We start from the raw sequence: 17408 nt of genomic DNA, 5'->3' as shown, positions 1-17408 counted from the left end.
TGGCCGACTGAGCTTTTATGCATGCCTAAAAAGATACACTGCCGGACCATAGGCCAGACGGCATCCACGGTGCCTCCACCTGCCCCATTATAGAGAATCTTGTGTTGGGGGTTCTGTCTGAATCAAGTATTTCAGAGATTTACATGGAAATCCCACGGTATAAGCACTCAGTGTAGAGGGCAGGATAACTGAGCCGAGCTTTACTGCGGTCCTTGGGAGGCAGAGTGAACAAAACAGCAGGTAAAGAATTAATTTTATTTATTTTTACAACGTTCCTCATGTGGTATAAATGATAGATGACTATTCTTTGGGACGGTGCGATTACAACGATACCAGATTTAAACTTTTTTTGTTATGTTTAGTTGCTATACCCCCCTTTTTTTTTTTACAAAAAAAAAAAATTGTTTTGCTCTGCAATATTTTGAGAGCTATAATTTTTCTGTATTTCTGCAGGCAGACAAGCGAGGGCTTGTTTTCTGTGGGACATTTTTTTTGTGTGTTTTGTCGCTTCTACACAGAGCAATAATTGTTTTTTTGCGGTTCAAAATTAAAGTTTTCAGCTTCACCATTTTTATTTATGGTCACTTTTTTTTAATCGCATTTAATTCCATTTTTTTTTCCAGAAATATTGTAAAGGGAAGTATCAGAATATATAGATCCCCTCTGTTCTCCATGTGTAATATCTCCTCTGGTTCCCCATTTGCCCCCATACTATTCCCATATAGTCCCCCTTGTAATAATGCCCTCACTGTTGAGATATGCCCATGACAAGACTGACAGTCCAGCCATATCAAAGTGTTGTCTGTGGCTATATACTGACATGGTTAATGAAGGTGAGGTCATTTAACCGCATTGGCCCTCATGCTTTGCAAGCACACATGCAGGGGAAGGAGCAGCACTGTCTCTTTGCTCTACCCCCTCATCCACCTGTGCCTCCCCCGTTCCCACATCTCTCTGCCCTTCGTGTCCGCAGCCCCTTCCTCCTCTCTCCACTTACTCCGCTTTGTCTGCTCACCGCAGCCCTATGTCTCCTGCTCCACACTGCTCTCTGGTTCCTCTGCTGCTGCTACTCATCTCAGCCTCCTCAGTCCTTTCTCCATCCTACACTGTCCCTCTGCCCCTCCTGTTCTGGCACAGTCAGTGTCCTCCCTTCACTCTCCAAGTGTGCTCACCTGTCCAGTCTTCTGCCTTCTCTTCTCTCCATGCTGCACCAGTAAACACCCTGCTCCTGTACAGTCCTCTGCTCAAGTGCCCCTTTGTAGGGGTTAACTAGTATGTCAGTTTATACATCAGGTCATTTCAGGATGCAGCAATATCAAAGATGTACTTTTGATTATTTTTGCTTTTACATAAATATTTGTGTAATTGTTTTTTATTCTGGGGGAATGTTTTTTGTTTTGTTTTTTTAAATAAATTTCTTCAATATTTCTATTTTTTTTACTTGGTACCTCTATAGAACTATGGATGGGTCTAACAGGCCACAATATCTGGCACATCAAGTCATTGTTTGATCTCTGGGTGCAATGACAAATATCAGCTCCTCGTGATTTTGCCATGTGGGTGCCGATGGGGGTGAGAAGGAACACCCGCCTTCCCACAACTTTCCAAATGAAGCGATCAAGGCATCTGGAGGGTTAATCAGGCCGGGGATGGTGCAGGCAGCGGCACTGGCTGTTACCGCAGGAGCTCTGCCGTCAGCTGAGCCGAGCTCTTGGTGGCGATTGTGCAGGCAAGTGCTGATATTTCAGCATTTCCCTGTGGTGACATGGTGTGATCAGTCTGTCAGACTGATCACAGCACAGAGTGGGGACCGATGTAATAGATCCTTGTAACTAGTCGTGTCAGTCACCTTGTCGGCACGAGCCGTCACGGTCTGTTTTCACACAATGATAACTTAAAGACCTGATGTTTATAGCACATCATGGTGCGTGAACTGACACGCTCATGATGTGCTATAAAGGTCATTGGTCATTAAGGGGTTTATTAAAGGGCTGAACAAAAATATCCTTTAAAACATTTATTTAGGAATTGCAGCCATTTTTTCCTACAAAGCCTCCTCATGTGAGGCGCCGACAAATCAACCTTGTTCCATTTGGTTGCATGTGAGCAGAAAATATCACCCTGCACACTTCAGAATTCATCCAGCGGCTTATGTCTTCAGTCACATCGAAGTGCCGTTGGAAACTATACATGCCCATGCCATCGCACTGCCTCCACCGTGTTTTACAGAGGATGGGGTGTGCTTTGGATCATGAGCCAAGACTTATCCATACTTTCTTCTTCTCATCATTATGGTACAGGCTGATCTTTGTTTCAGCTATCCAAAGAATGCTTTTCCACAACTGGGTTGACTTCTTCAGATGTTATTTGGCAAATTTTAATCTGGCCTATTTTTCAAGGGTATTAATGATTTGCTCTCATGAAGTCTTTTTATGATAGACTTCGATACTGAAACATACTTCCAGTAGAGTATTTTTAACTTGAGAGGATGTTGTGAAGGGTTTTTCCTTTACCATGGAAAGGATCTTATGATTACCCACCTGTGTTGACTTCTGTGGATGTCCATCCTTTTTTGGAGTTCCCAATATCACCAGTGCATTTTTATTTTATTTATTTTTTTAAGCCTAATGATGGTCTATTTCACTTCCATTGAATGCTCTGTTTACTGTATGTAGGTTCACAGCAACTGCTTCCAAATGCCACACCTGGAATCAGCTCCAGACCTTTTACCCACTTAATTGATAATGGAATAACGAGGGAAAAGCCCATGCAGCGCATTAAAGAGCTTTTGATTTATTTGTCCAATTACCTTTGGTCCCTTGAAAAAGATGCAGCTACATATTGGGGTATGTGCACACACTGCGGATTTTGCTGCGGATCCGCAGCGGATTTAGTATTGTATGTGCGCCAACCATCTTTATTTTTAGGTGGAATTCATATCACATCCAACGGGTGTGAGATTTGGTTAGTTATTCATATATTCATTTATCCAGCTATTTACTTGTCTATTCGTTTTAGGCAGCCATTCATTGGTTCTTAGGCTCTGGTAGCGCGGCATTTTACACCAAATCAACATTTGGTGCATCATGAAACAGAAAATCCTGCAAAGACCCAGAACTGGAGGAGCGAGAATCCTATAGGACAGAATGAGCCAAAATTCCTCTCCCAAAACTCCAGCAATTGTCTCATCACTTCCAATTTTTTTTCCCCCAGATAAATTGGAAACATGTACGGTAACTTTCACCTTCCGATCTGTGTTCTGCTGTGCATATATGTCTATAAGTTTTCCAAATCATAGCATTCTTGTCTTCTTTACATTGTTCGCAGTATCCCTATTAGACTTCTTGTTTGTACATGGAGCAGAGAAAAGAATAATTAACTGGGTAGGAAGGCAAAATGAGCAATAGTAAGTACACAGTGCGATATAATATGATTGTTATATATCAAGAGGAACAAAAACTGATGACAGTGCTTTAAGCTGTATGGTTAGTGTCAGCAGAATAACCCATGGTTCCCATGTCCCTAATGAAGCGACCGAGAAATTACCTTTTTTGGTTTGTGATGCCATTTTTCAAAGCCTGTAAGATTTTTTATTTTTCTACTGTTGAAGAAAGGACTTGTTTTTTCAGTCCTGAGCTGGCTGTTAAATTGATAAGAATTTGGAGGACATATAATGTTTTGATCGTTTCTTATTGCATTTTTTACTTTTCAGTATTGTGGTGACAAAACCTTTTGTATATTGATATAACAGACTTATAACGGAGGCAATGCCAAATATACTGAGATTCGCTGGTTTCAGACCTGAGTTATGCTGTACATACTACCGGGCCAGCGGGCACGGCCTTGTTCCATACACTTGTATTGAGCAGAGGCCCCATCTAGTGACGCAGTCGGCCAGTGGACGTGTCAGACTAGAACGCGTGGCTACATACAAGAATATGGAGAGTGAGTCCGGGCCCACTGGCCGGGAGCATGTATAACTCATACACACTAACTGCTTATCGGTTTGATTTGGACCGGGTGGCCAAGCTTTTGCATAGGCCCATGTTCCCATTTGTAGTTTTTAAAAAATGTAGAAGATGAAAATATATTTTTTTGCCTAAAATACAAAGGATACGTGTCATCTTTAACTTTACGACTTTCAGAGATCATTGTATCTTCAACTTGCTTCAACTGTTCACAAAAACAGTAATTTGGACTAGGGGTGCCCCAATTTTTACATTCCACTGTAAATAGATCGCAGTAGCCTATGAAGCTCAACCTTCATCTAAGCCTTAACCCCTTGACGACCGCCGATACGTGGCAGTTAAGGGTACTTATTCCTCAGCGCCGCTTTTTTAACAGAGCTGAGAAATAAGTGGGTAGCGCCTCAAAGAGTTGGAAAATCTCCGTGGTCTCGGCTACCATGATTCTGGTCAGTTTTTACCATCCCCAGTGTTGTGATCGCCATTATTCACCAAATAACGGCAACCACAAAAAAAAAAAAAAAAAAGTCTGATTTCACATTTATTTCGCTCTCCTCTGATATGATCTAGCATACTTGAGGGGAGAGAAATGGGGTCTCCTGAGAAAAAAATTGGCTTGGTCATCAAGTACAAAATTGGCTGTCACTAAAGAGGTTAAAGAGGCACAAAGATGGCAGAGATTGGTTTCTTCAGCAGGCCCATGGCTGCCATGATAATCCATCAGCACCTCTGATCATCTTGTGACAAGTAACCAATAGGAGTCAGGGTACACGTGCAGTGTGATCGATGGGAGCCGACAGGCAACAGCTCTATTTAAATGCCACCGTCAGAGATTGACATTGGCATGTAAATGGTTAACAGCAGCAATCACAGCTTAGCTCTGGCCGCTGCTGTTAGATACAGATGTCAGCTATGTAACATAAATGACTTCTACCATGTGTAGATGGAGCTCGGCCCCGAGTCTACTCCACACATTGTAAATCTAACACTGACATATAAATGGCATTCTGTGCTAAGCCAATCAAGTCAGGTTGTGAAAATGCCGTAAAAAATACTTGTTTTTTTCTAGCGCTTGAGGCACACACGGTCACTAAAACCCTGCCTCAAACACGTGAGCAGAGTAGTTTAGCAAATCAATCTTGTACATCTTGAGCATACAGGTGGTGGCAAGTTGTCAAGAAGTGTAGGATTCCTTATACACAGAGGCACCTGTAAACCAGGCTAGTTACGTCTGCACATACCTCTTCAAGCTCGCTCAGGTGCTGTGCTGCTGCTGTAAGGTGCTGTGTGAAAGGGGACATATTCTAAGTTATTTTACAACACAGACACCAGTGCAAACAGTATTAGAATATATGAACATATTATGACTAGGCAATGCTCCCATTACAGGAGGAAACTTTAGATCCTACAGTGTCATACTGTCTTGTGACTGTCACATTGGCAGTACTGTAAAAGTTGTATGGATCTAGAAATGGATGTAAAAACTAAGGGAAGATGATTCCTGCTCGGTTTTAACTTATTGGTAAGTATGCTATTAGGAGACCACCAACTCTACCCCCGTAAACATGAATGCATCAAACATCTGAGTCTGCAAGTTATTGGAATAGAAAAAAAAAAACGTATGTACAAAATATCTGCACGGCATAAACAGGGACCCGAAACTGCCACATCCTTCTTTCTTTTGATGGATAACTGCCCACTTTCACAGTAGATCATGAACTTTTCCTGACTGAAATCTACTTTTCTCCAATGTATATGGTTGGCTATGAAAGGCCTGTACTACTGCTAAAGATTAAAGGATAGAAATCAAAGTTTAACATTGGGCCTTGTGGATGGAAGACCAAAGGGTTCACTTTCCCATTCATAATTGCTCTGTAGTTTGCTCTCAATCAGTGCAAAAAGCAAGATTTTTTGCAAAAAAAATAATTACCTGGGAAACAAAATATCTGTAAAGGTAAGCTCCCCCAAGGACGATGCCAGCCAGCATAAAGGCCAATCCAAAGCACATGCACCAGCACCAGGCCCGTCTCTGTCCAAGTGGTACAACTTCTTCCACCTCCTGCAATGGAATAAAAAAACACGCTTGTTAAGAACTTAATATACAGTAATCAAGACTGAAGTCCTTTGCTTTAGCCTATATACAGCTAGTTTTAAAAAAAATGAGGTCTTTGGCTGGATTCAGACGTCTGTGCATGGACTGGCCGAGAGTCTCCCCATTTGAACTCGAGATTCCTAGAAGACTGTCAAATTTGGTTTTGGAAACCCGTGGCCAGTCCAATGCATCGCGGTCCATAAAAGAACGTTTGAATTCGTACTTAGGCAGAGTTCACATTTCCTTCAGACGTTCTAGTTAGGCTACTTTCACACATCAGGTTTTTGCTGTCAGGCACAATCCGTCAAATGTTGAAAAAAATGGATCCGTCGCAGATTGTGAAAAACTGGATCCGACTATCATATCCAGATATTTGGATTTAAAAAAAAACAAACAAAAAAAAACCTGGAGCATGCTCAGTTTAAAAAAAAACAGAATCCGAAGCCAGAATCTGTCATTTTCTGGATCCGGCACCTTCAGGCTCCCATAGGCTTCCATTCTAGCAAAAAGTCGGCAGTGCTGGATCCGGCGCTTCTGGCTATTTCGCCAGAGACAAAAAAAGCGTTAGTGTGTAGGTTTTTTTTTTTTCAGACGCCGGAAACGACATTTTGCCGGATCCGGCAAAAACTGGAGGAAACGCAAGGTCATCCGGCGCGAATACAAGTCTATGGGAAAAAAACGGATCCGGCAGCATCTTTTGCCGGATCCGTTTTTTTTTTTTTTAAATAAATTTGCCGGATTGAGCCTGACGGTGAAAGACGGATGTGTGAAAGTAGCCTTAGTGTGTAGCCAGTCATTAAAGGGAGCTCATCAGCAGAAACAACTTATACTTTAAAACAGGTTATGTGATATGAACATCTGTAACAATTTTTGGTAATGTGTATTTTTTTTTCCATATTAGATCTTTATTAGAAAACAAAATTGGTAATCTCAGTTTTCATACTGGTTCCTGGTGTTTTTTTTTTTTAATAAATGACTTACTTCCTGTCCTTAAATTTTTTTAGCAGTTTCGTTATCAGCAGAAACAGAATTACAATGACAAGTAACCCCATTATACACAGCTGATAAAACAGGACCCAGCAATCACAAAAGGGGATGTCACAGATGACCTTTCTCCTCCTCACTTAACCTTCACACACGCTCATTAGATGCTTCACTACAGATAGGGTCAGTCAGTTCATTGTGGCTAATGTTCATGTGCATTTCCTCAAACAGGAAGTTAAAGTTTTTATTTTTAATACAGATCATTCTCTGCGGATAGCTTCCCTTCAAAGGGGAATTTTCAGCCAAAGACTTTCATTACCAAACAACTGGATAGCAGACATATTCGATCAGTGGGATTCACACAAATTGCGAGATCAGATTAATCCATCTGAATGAACCACACTGCTCCAATGAGGATTGGTTTGTAAAGAGCAGCAAATGGAGCATGAACACTGCTGTGCCATAGAACGAGGCTGGTGATACCAGCCATCAGAAGCTTCCAAATACATTGCATGGGGCTGCAAGTAAGCCAAACCCTCTCCATCAAAGGTCCTCCTGTTTACTTCTTGCATGAATGTACTGCATAGGGGATTATCTATACCCCATACTACATGCTCAATGTTCTGCTTATTGGATATCCATAAACAACACGTTACATTACAGGAGCTCAACCGCACACTTGGGGTGTTGTCAAATGCCTGGTTTGTTGGCCGATTTCACTGTCAGCAGTATAATGGTATGTTCACATGTGATTGTTAAATCTGTGCGGATTCTGGAAGAGAAATTTTAGCTTCTCTTTCACCTTGTTGGTATTTAAATGATTGGGAGCCGAGCTGCTCTGTACACCCATGACAATGCCGAAGAAGATAGAAAATGGTTTGTAGGGGGGCCGGGTGTAAGACCCTCACCGATATAATGTTGTTAGCCTATCCCCATTAATATCATACGCTAAGACAATCATTTACACTTCATTTTATTTTTGTTTTGTGTTAAAGGCAAGTAACACAAAAGCAGTTTTCTGATAGTTTTATGGCCCCAACATATACAGCAATTAATAACTAAACTGAAGTATTGAATTAAGCTCCATTAATGGGTTGGATTGTATGCAGCTATGCAGAGCAGAAGGCACAGTAATAAAAATAGCCCATGACACAGGGTGGAACAGCCGAACCATGGAAGTCATTAAACTAGGGAGTGTCAAACAGGTTGCATGGACCCAGGGATAAAAGGAATGAAAAGCAAAGCCACGGCGCACATGACGGCGCAGCACCAGGTAGCATTCCATCAGCAGTTTTCAGCATGTTTTGTATACATTTGGTCAATATTTTTTCTTTCTCCTGGACATAATGGATATACTGAAAATAAAGGTGACTTTAAGGTACCTTCACACATAACGATTTTGTTAACGATATCGTTGCTTTTTGTGACGTAGCAACGATATCGTTATGCGTGACAGCGACTAACGATCAGGCCCCTGCTGGGAGATCGTTGGTCGCTGGGAATGATCAGGACCTTTTTTTTTTTAGTTGCTGATCACCCGCTGTCATCGCTGGATCGGCTTGTGTGACGCCGATCCGGCGATGTGTTCACTGGTAACCAGGGTAAATATCGGGTTAGTAAGCGCAGGGCCGCGCTTAGTAACCCAATGTTTACCCTGGTTACTATTGTAAAAGTTTAAAAAAAAAAAAAAAAAAATACATACTCACATTCCGGTGTCTGTCCCCCGGCGTCTGCTTCCCGCACTGACTGTCAGCGCCGGCCGGCCATAAAGCAGAGCACAGCGGTGACGTCATGACGTGACCGCTGTGCTCTGCTTTACGGCCGGCCGCCACTGACACAGTGCAGTGAAGCGGACGCCGGGGAACAGACACCGAAATGTGTCTCTCTCTCTCTCTCTCGCTCTCTAACCAACCAACCAACCAACGACATCCCAGATGTGCTCAATGGGATACAAGAACAGAGACGCAGCAGGCAATGGTAGAGTGTTTAGGACATGCAGGCTGCTCACAGTAGATCAAGCTACATATGGACTAGTGTGTTCATTTCTGAGTACGATGCTCTTAATTGACATTGAATACATTGAGAGGTTTTGAAAAAAACGTAATCGTTAATATATCATGAACATATCTCAGTGTTGAGCGAACATGCTCCGAGAACCTTGGGTGTGCTCGGATAATGTGTTCGAGTCCCAACGGCTTCATGTTTTTCGGCTGTTAGACAGCAACACCACATGCGGGGATTTCTTGCAGATATCGGTCCTATCTAGGCAGAAAAGTAAACCGCACTTTTCAAGCAAAAATGAGTGCAAAGCGCCCAATGCTATAACTAACCCTCTCACCTGATCCTCAATACTGCTGTCGCATCCCTGTTGCTATAGTGGTGACTGTGGCAGCTATTCTGATAAGCTAGGACACAACGCTTATCGATGCTGCACCTTTACAATTATAGCATGTACTCAAGCAAGAAAAACACACCATAGATCAATCTGCTCAGCTGCTCCTGCTCTGTAATATGCTCAGAGCTGATCAGATTCCATGTTTGAAATGAAAGGTTCACATTAATACCTTCATGCAAAATCACGTGCATGTATGTCAGGACTGGGGTGACCATGTGTCAAGGGGGCTCAAACAGGAGTTCCCTCCACACGTGTCATTTTATTGCCAGCATCTGTAACTGCAGTGACCGGAGCAGAGCTCCGACTGCTGCTGCTAACTATTTAAATGCCAGTCAATCTATGACAGCGCCATTTAAATGAAGGGGTTGTAGGTGCACCAGTTCTAATTAAGCCCACAACGTGATTGCGGGTCAATGATGGGTTACCAAGGCAGTTGAGGGCCAGCTGAAATAGAAATAGTCTTACCGGTAATTCGGTTTCTAGGAATCTTCCACGACAGCGGTACAGGAGGAGGTCTCCCTGCCCTAATGGGGGACAGGAGACACAAAGGTTAAATACCCTCCCCTTCCTGCCACCTCCAGTGTTTTTTCTGGACAGAGCAGCATGTATCATTACCACTTGAGTGCAGGAACTATTCAATAAAGATAGGGAGGGAAATTAGTGCTGTCATGGAAGGTTCCTAGAAACCGAATTACCGGTAAGACATTCTATTTTCTCTAGTCACCTTCACGACAGCGGTACAGGAGGAGTACCAACAAATAATTTCTTCGAAAGGGACAACAGCCTGAAGAACTCTTCTGCTGAATGTTAAATCCCTGTTAAAGTCTAGTCTGTAGTGCTGGTGAACGTGTGAATCGACGACCAGGTGGCAGCTCTGCATATCTGCTCCGTAAGATGCGTCTCCTCTCTGCCCATGATGTCGACACTGACCGTGTAGAGTGAGCCTTTAGCGATAAAGGAGGGGATAAATTCTGAGATGAATATGCCAGAGCTATGGCTTGTTTAATCAAATTGTCAATTGTGTTCTTTGCCGCCTTCTTGCCCTTGTTCCTTCCTGAGTATTGGATAAATTTTCGATCAATTCTCCAACTCAGTCTATTGGAGGTAGTATAGAACCGCCTACGGACGTCCAGGGTGTGGAAGGACTCTTCTTTGCTTTGCTGTTGGAAGGATCTGGGCAGAATGAGGGCAGCACTATGTCCTGACCTCTATGAAAATCTGACGTTACCTTAGGTAAAAATGTAGAGTCTAGACGGAGGATTACACTGTCTGTCGTTACCTTTAAAAAAGGTTCTTGCATGGATAGAGCTTGTAGTTCTCCTACCTGTCAAGCAGAGGTAATTGCCACTAAAAAGACAGTTTTGAGGGCGAGAACCTTTAAACAAATTTCTGATAAAGGTTCGAATGGACATTGTGTTAGACTATTTAGTACCAAAGTTAGGTCCCGGGGAGAACAGTTACGAACTCTGGGACAGATTCTACTGGCTGAAGTCATGAAGCGTTTTATCCAACAATGCTTGGCTAAGTTCTGGTCAAAAAATGAACTAAGCGCTGAGACTTGAACCTTTAAAAAGGTACTAGGTCTAAGCCCTAACTCTATACCTCTCTGGAGGAAGTTTAAGATCAGGGCAATATTCGGATGGAAAGGGTCCGGAGTATTCGGAGAGCACCACAAAAATAATTTCTTCCAGATTTTGCCATAAATGGCGTTGGTTACAGGTTTCCTACTTTTCTGAAGAGTATGTATTACTTCATAGGAAAGACCTCTTGCTCTTAGAATTTCAGCTTCAGTAGCCATGCTGCAAGGTTCAACCTGTGTAGGTTCGGATGAAGCAAAGGACCCTGATGAATAGGTTGCTCTTCTGAGGCAATTGAATTGGACCCTCCTGGACCATCTCCAACAGTGCACTGCACCAACTCCTTCCTGGCCATATGGGAGCAATCAAAATTGTAGTGACCCGTTCGGCTCGGATCTTCTGGAGCGTTTTTGGCAGAATTGGGATAGGAGGGAAAGCATAAGCGAGGTTGAACTCCCAGGGGTGTGAGAAAGCGTTAATGTCCAGTGCCCTGTCTGACATGTTTAGGGAAAAATAGGTTTGTAGTTTGGTATTTTGGCTGCTGGCCAATAAGTCTACATCCGGGATCCCCCACCGGGAAACTAAGGAGAGGAAGACTTCCTGATCCAGACACCATTCTCCCAGATGTATATCCCTTCTGCTGAGAAAGTCTGCCTGGGTATTGGCATACCCCTTTAGATGGACTGCTGTGATGGATAAGAGGTGACATTTTGCCCAGGAAAAAAATTCTTGCAGCCAGAGATTTTAATTTCTCGAACCTCGTGCCCTCTTGATGACGGAGATACGCTACCGTGGTCATGTTGTTGGAGTATATTCTGACATGGTGACCCTGGAGAAGAGTCAATGCGGCCTTTAAGGCCTCCACCGCCTTCAGTTCTCTGAAGTTTGATGAGCAGGCTTTGGTGCTTGGAGACCATATGCCTTGGAAGTGAGATGTCTCTACTACGGCTCCCCATCCCCTCCGACTGGCATCCAATGTAAACATCTTCAGTGGGACCTGGTCCCAACTGACCCCCCCCGTTGAAGGTTTCGGTGACAGAGCCACGTGAGAGACGTCCTGACATGGTTGGGGAGGAGAACTTTCTTTGATAGGGAGCTCTGTTGCCTGTCCCAAGACGACAATACATGTGTCTGAAGAACGCTTGTGTGGGCCTGGGCCCATGATACCATTTGGATACAAGATGTTAGGGACCCCAGAATGGGCATGGACTGTCTCAGGGAGGGAGCCCTCAGGGTTCTGCATTTTGTTATCTTCTGCACCAGATCCCGCTGTCATTCTTTGGGCAGAAAGGATTCTCTTAACTCCGAATTTAGAAGTACCCCTAGGAATTTATTTTCTGTGGACGGAAGCAGATCCGATTTTTCTGTTTGGGATCCATCCCAGGGATTCGAGGATTTCTAGGGTCCTTGCCACGTCCGTGTTTAGACGGGAGGCAGATGGAGCGACAATGAGCAGGTTGTCTAGATATGGTATAATGCAAATCCCCTAAGTCATATGAAGATCACTGCCTCCGCCATGATCTTTGTGAACACCCGAAGTGCCGATGAGATACCGAACGGGAGGGCATTTAACTGAATGTGTGATCAGCCGGTCCTGGGAAATTGCGAACCTTAGGAATTTTCAGAATTTCTGATAGATGGGGACATGATAATATGCGTCCCTCAAATCCACTGTAGCCATCACCTACTTCTGACCTATCAGGGGAATTGCAGATCTTATGGATTCAATTTTGAATCTTCTGTATGTAATTACCTGATTCGAGGGTTTCAGATTGATAATTATCCTGTGCTTCCCTGAAGGTTTTTTGATTAGAAATAGGCAAGAATAGTGACCCCTTCCTACCTCTTGTTGAGGAACTGGAGAAATTACTCCAGTCTAGAGTAAATCCTGAAGGCCCGAGAAAAATGCATCCAGGGGATGGAGACTTTGTAAGGGAGTAACCATTAGACGACAAGGAGGAGGGCTCTCGAACTCCAATCTTAGCCCGTCTTGAATGGTATTGAGTACCCACGGGTTTGAAGAGATGGAACGCCACTGGCCGATAAAGTTCGAGAGCCGACCCCCTGGGGGTAGTCACTGTTTATCTGGAGCTTGCTGGGTTTGGGAAACAAGGATATTTCTTCCCTTTCCACCTATAGGATAGCTCCAGCGGCCCAATTTGCCCTTGCCTTTGAAATCTCTTTGAGAGGTCTGATCTTTTGAGGGACGAAAAAAAATCTCTTTTTTGGATTCCTCTGTTCAGGAAAGGCCTTCTTTTTATCAGTGGCTCTGTCTAAAATAACATCAAGGGCTTGACCAAACAGGTATCGACCCTGAAACAGAATGGCACAAAGTTTTGCCTTGTATGATGTCACCACTCCATGACTTCAACCAAAGGGCTCTCCTGGCAGAGTTGGAAAGGACCGCGGATTTGGCTGCCACTCTAACCAATTCCACCGAGGCGTCAGCAAGAAACCCAGTAGCCTTCTGGAGAAGGGGAAGGGAATCAATAATCACTTCTATCGATATTTTCTGTGTAAGGTGATCCTCTAGAGTGCGGAGCCAATGAAACAGATCTAGCCACACAGGTAGATGCTATGTTTGATTTAAGGAGATTTGTGGATGTGTCCCAAGATCTCCTAAGAAGACTTTCCATTTTCTGATCCATGGGGTCCCTGAACTGGGACAAGTCTTCAAATGGAAGTGCTATCTTTTTTGCTACTCTGGACACCTACCTTCGTTGTATCCCAGAGGGGTGTCTCCATCTAGAGGGAAGCATTTTTTTTTTTTTTTTTTATTTAACTCGGATGGGACACTAAGCCCTTTGTCAGGAGATTCCCATTCGTGTAGAATGAGGCTCTGCACATTTTCATGGATTGGGAATCCCTTTAGTTTCTTAGGTTTTTTAGCCCCCAAACATTTAGTCTTGCACAGACTGCTTCACCTACTCTTCCTCAACGCCCATTGTCTCCCTGACCATACTAATTAACTCTCATATGTCCTCAGAGGAGAAATAATATTTTGTATTATCCTCTTTGGGGTTAGAAATGGAGCCCTCATTCTCCCACATATCTTCCGAATTAGAAGAACGTTTTTCAACCTATTCTGAATCAGACTATCACGGATATTTTCCTCTTTTTGTAGGAGGCTGTGGTAATAGGGTCTAAGAAAGGGCCGATACTGATGACTGCACTTCTTGTTTAATAAGGGATTTAATACTTTCAAGGAGAGATGGTTGTTCGGTGCGTAACACCTCGTGTGTGCAGGACTGACAAAGCTTCTTGTATGATACAGGAAGCTTCGTTGCACACACACACTTGCGGTCTTCCGCTTTTCTGGATGATTTGTCTTTCTTGGGGGCAGGAGCCTTGTCTCCCTAAAAGAGAGAGAAGGGAACTAAGTCTAAATGCCACCCAGAAGTAAAAGGGACCTTCATCCGCTACTCACGGTAGGAGGGAGGACGCCGGGCTCTGCAGACGCAGAGAAGGGGGTTTTGTCACCGTCCATAGTCACATACAGACAGATCGTGGGCCTTACCTGGTGGTGAACCCTGGCCAGGGTTAAATAACCGAGGTTCGGTGTCAAGAGACAGCGTGCTCCTCTCCCAGGTTACCAGGTATAGGGGAAGGCGGAAGCCCAGGCGGGAACTCCCCACATGTCTGCCGACTCTGGAGCATCAACGGCAGCGCTGGGCACGCTTGCGTTCCAGCATGGAACGCATAGGGAGTAAACCGAAAGTACGAGCGCGTCACTTCCGTTGCGCGCGTACTCCAGAGTCCGGGGAGCTGCGAAAGGGCCCCCGGCCACACTTCACCTCCCCGCTTTACCCCCGGAGGGGCGGGAATAGGGGTCCCGAGTCCAGACACCAGCATGGAGACGGGACCAGCTGCACAGGGAAGAGAGCATCGCACCAGACCCCAGCTACCCGGCTAATAGTGAGTTTAACTGTGTGCCTCTGACCGTCGGCCACAGCAGCACCACAGCAGGACCTCTTCATGCCCCATAGGGGACAGGAAAAACACTGGAGGTGGCAGTATTTATCCTCTGTGTTTCCTGTCCCCCATTAGGGCAGGGAGACATCCTCCTGTACCGCTGTCGTGGAAGGTGACTAGAGAAAGCCCTGTCTCTGCCATTTTGGTACCTCTTTGAAGCTTAACCTCAAGTTAACTGTCATAGGAGGCTGCAATTTTTTAAGAGACACTGAAATACTATGGTATTGCAGTATATAGTATAAGCGAGCAAACGATTGCAGGTTTATGCCCCTTTTTGGGAGACTAAAAACTAAAGCAAAACTTAAATAAAATTAAAATAAATTGAGATTAATAAAAAAACATTTTGCATAGTTGTTCTGTGTTACGGAACCACTCAGCACCCAGAATATGTTGTGCAGTGATATGTATGTATAATAGGTTCCATGTGAGATGCATGTCCCTAATGCATCAGCCCACAGGCTGTGCCCCTGGGCAGAGGGGACACGATAATCCCCTTTTGTCCTCCCCCCACCTTTGTAATTCCCACAGTAAATATCAGCAGGCTCCGGCCACATGCGGCTATTGTAATGTATGTCTGGCCTGCCGCTTTTCTATTGGCCTGCCCTCTGTATCTGTGTGATATATTCGGTGTCCTGTGAGTAAAGTTTTGTCAGACTGGAAATACGTGAAGAAGCAGTGATCTTTTATATGCGCCCATGTAACCAAGCAATTCCAGCCAGCATCCTTCATTCAGACTCCAGCCAAAGCAGAGTGGACCTCCTGAAACACGGGGTGGTACTGAAAGAGGTACCCCAGTATGGTAGACCCAGTCACATATACAGTGGTTGTGAAAGTATTCAGTCAGTGATTTAATACTGGAACGGAGGTTCATCTCCCAACAGGACAATGACCCAAACTACTAAAGCAACGCTCAGGGGTTATGGGGAAAAGTGTAAAGGCCCCTTCACATTTAGTGACGCTGCAGCGATACCGACAACGATCCGAATCGCTGCAGCGTCGCTGTTTGGTCGCTGGAGAGCTGTCACACAGACCGCTCTCCAGCGACCAACGATGCCGGTAACCAGGGTAAACATCGGGTAACTAAGCGCAGGGCCGCGCTTAGTAACCCGATGTTTACCCTGGTTACCATGCTAAAAGTAAAAAAAAACAAACACTACATACTTACCTACAGCCGTCCGTCCTCCAGCGCTGTGCTCTGCTTCTCTGCTCTCCTCCTGTACTGTCTGGGAGCCGGAAAGCAGAGCGGTGACGTCACCGCTCTGCTTTCCGGCTCACAGACAGTACAGGAGGAGTGCAGAGCACAGCGCTGGAGGACAGACAGCGGTAGGTAAGTATGTAGTGTTTGTTTTTTTTTTACTTTTAGCATGGTAACCAGGGTAAACATCGGGTTACTAAGCGCGGCCCTGCGCTTAGTTACCCGATGTTTACCCTGGTTACCAGTGAAGACATCGCTGGATCGGTGTCACACACGCCGATTCAGCGATGTCAGCAGGAGTCCAGCGACGAAATAAAGTTCTGGACTTTATTCAGCGACCAACGATCTCCCAGCAGGGACCTGATCGTTGGTCGCTGTCACACATAACGATTTCATTAACGATATCGTTGCTACGTCACAAATAGCAACGATATCGTTAACGATATCGTTATGTGTGAAGGTACCTTAAATGTTTTGGAGTGGCCTAGTCAAGTCCGAGACCCTAATCCAATTGAGAATCTGTGGTCAGAATTGAAGATCGCTGTTCACCAGAGGAAACCATCTAACTTGAAGGAGCTGGAGCAGTTTTGCCTTGAGGAATGGGCAAAAATCCCAGTGACAAGATGTGGAAATCTCATAGAGATTTATCCAAAGCGAATGGCAGCTGTAGTTGCCCGCCAAAAAAAGAGGTTCTACAAAGTGAAATTCCAGGTTGTGAGGTAACAAAACACGAAAAATGCCAGTGAGTGAATACTTTCGCAAGCCACTGTACATGTATAAGTTTTGAGTGCCAGCCTGCCAGGACACCCGGCATACCCAAAAACTGGGAAGGTTTATGCCATAAATGTTTAGGATTCCTATACAAGTTCCTATACAGTAATTAAATGAAGCCCTATGCTAACAATGGTTTACGTGTGCAAGTATTCAAGTCCTGATCTACACAACCAGTAATCCATAAAATCCAAAGTGAAAGCATAGAAGACGTGGGATAAAGTGAAGCGGAAGCCAAAATACTAACATTCTGCTGGGTTATGCCAAATGACTGAAGCCAACTGTTCTGTGGAAGTGAGACAAGACCCACGTACAGCCAGGAACTGGACAGATATCTTAAGAGAACAATTGCATGACCTAAAAACAAGCAGCGATGTGCAGAAATAGCGTTTCTTCTTAAGGCGTAGTCCGATTTAGAGAAAAAAAAAAACCTCTTAGGAATTGCGAGCGAATGCAG

At 44.3% G+C, this 17408-nt stretch overlaps 1 protein-coding gene across 2 annotated transcripts in view; it reads right to left on the bottom strand.

Annotated features, from left to right (window-relative positions):
• ITM2B (integral membrane protein 2B) overlaps positions 1–17408 on the bottom strand; it is a 62928-nt gene that overhangs the window by 31090 nt on the left and 14430 nt on the right. Inside the window, exons 2-3 of one of the 2 annotated variants that reach the window (XM_069758295.1) lie at positions 5896–6024; positions 5207–5248 (exon numbers count right to left, since the gene is read on the bottom strand). In XM_069758295.1, the coding sequence (XP_069614396.1) occupies positions 5207–5248; positions 5896–6024 (171 nt within the window). The remainder of the gene's footprint in view (positions 1–5206; positions 5249–5895; positions 6025–17408) is intronic. The other variant, XM_069758296.1, reaches the window with a different exon arrangement.

Source organism: Ranitomeya imitator, chromosome 3 (genome assembly GCF_032444005.1).
Source record: "Ranitomeya imitator isolate aRanImi1 chromosome 3, aRanImi1.pri, whole genome shotgun sequence".
NCBI classification, from domain to species: Eukaryota; Metazoa; Chordata; class Amphibia; order Anura; family Dendrobatidae; genus Ranitomeya; species Ranitomeya imitator.
The sequence above is the reverse complement of the archived record's forward strand: the minus strand, read 5'-3'. Positions and strand labels throughout refer to the sequence as shown.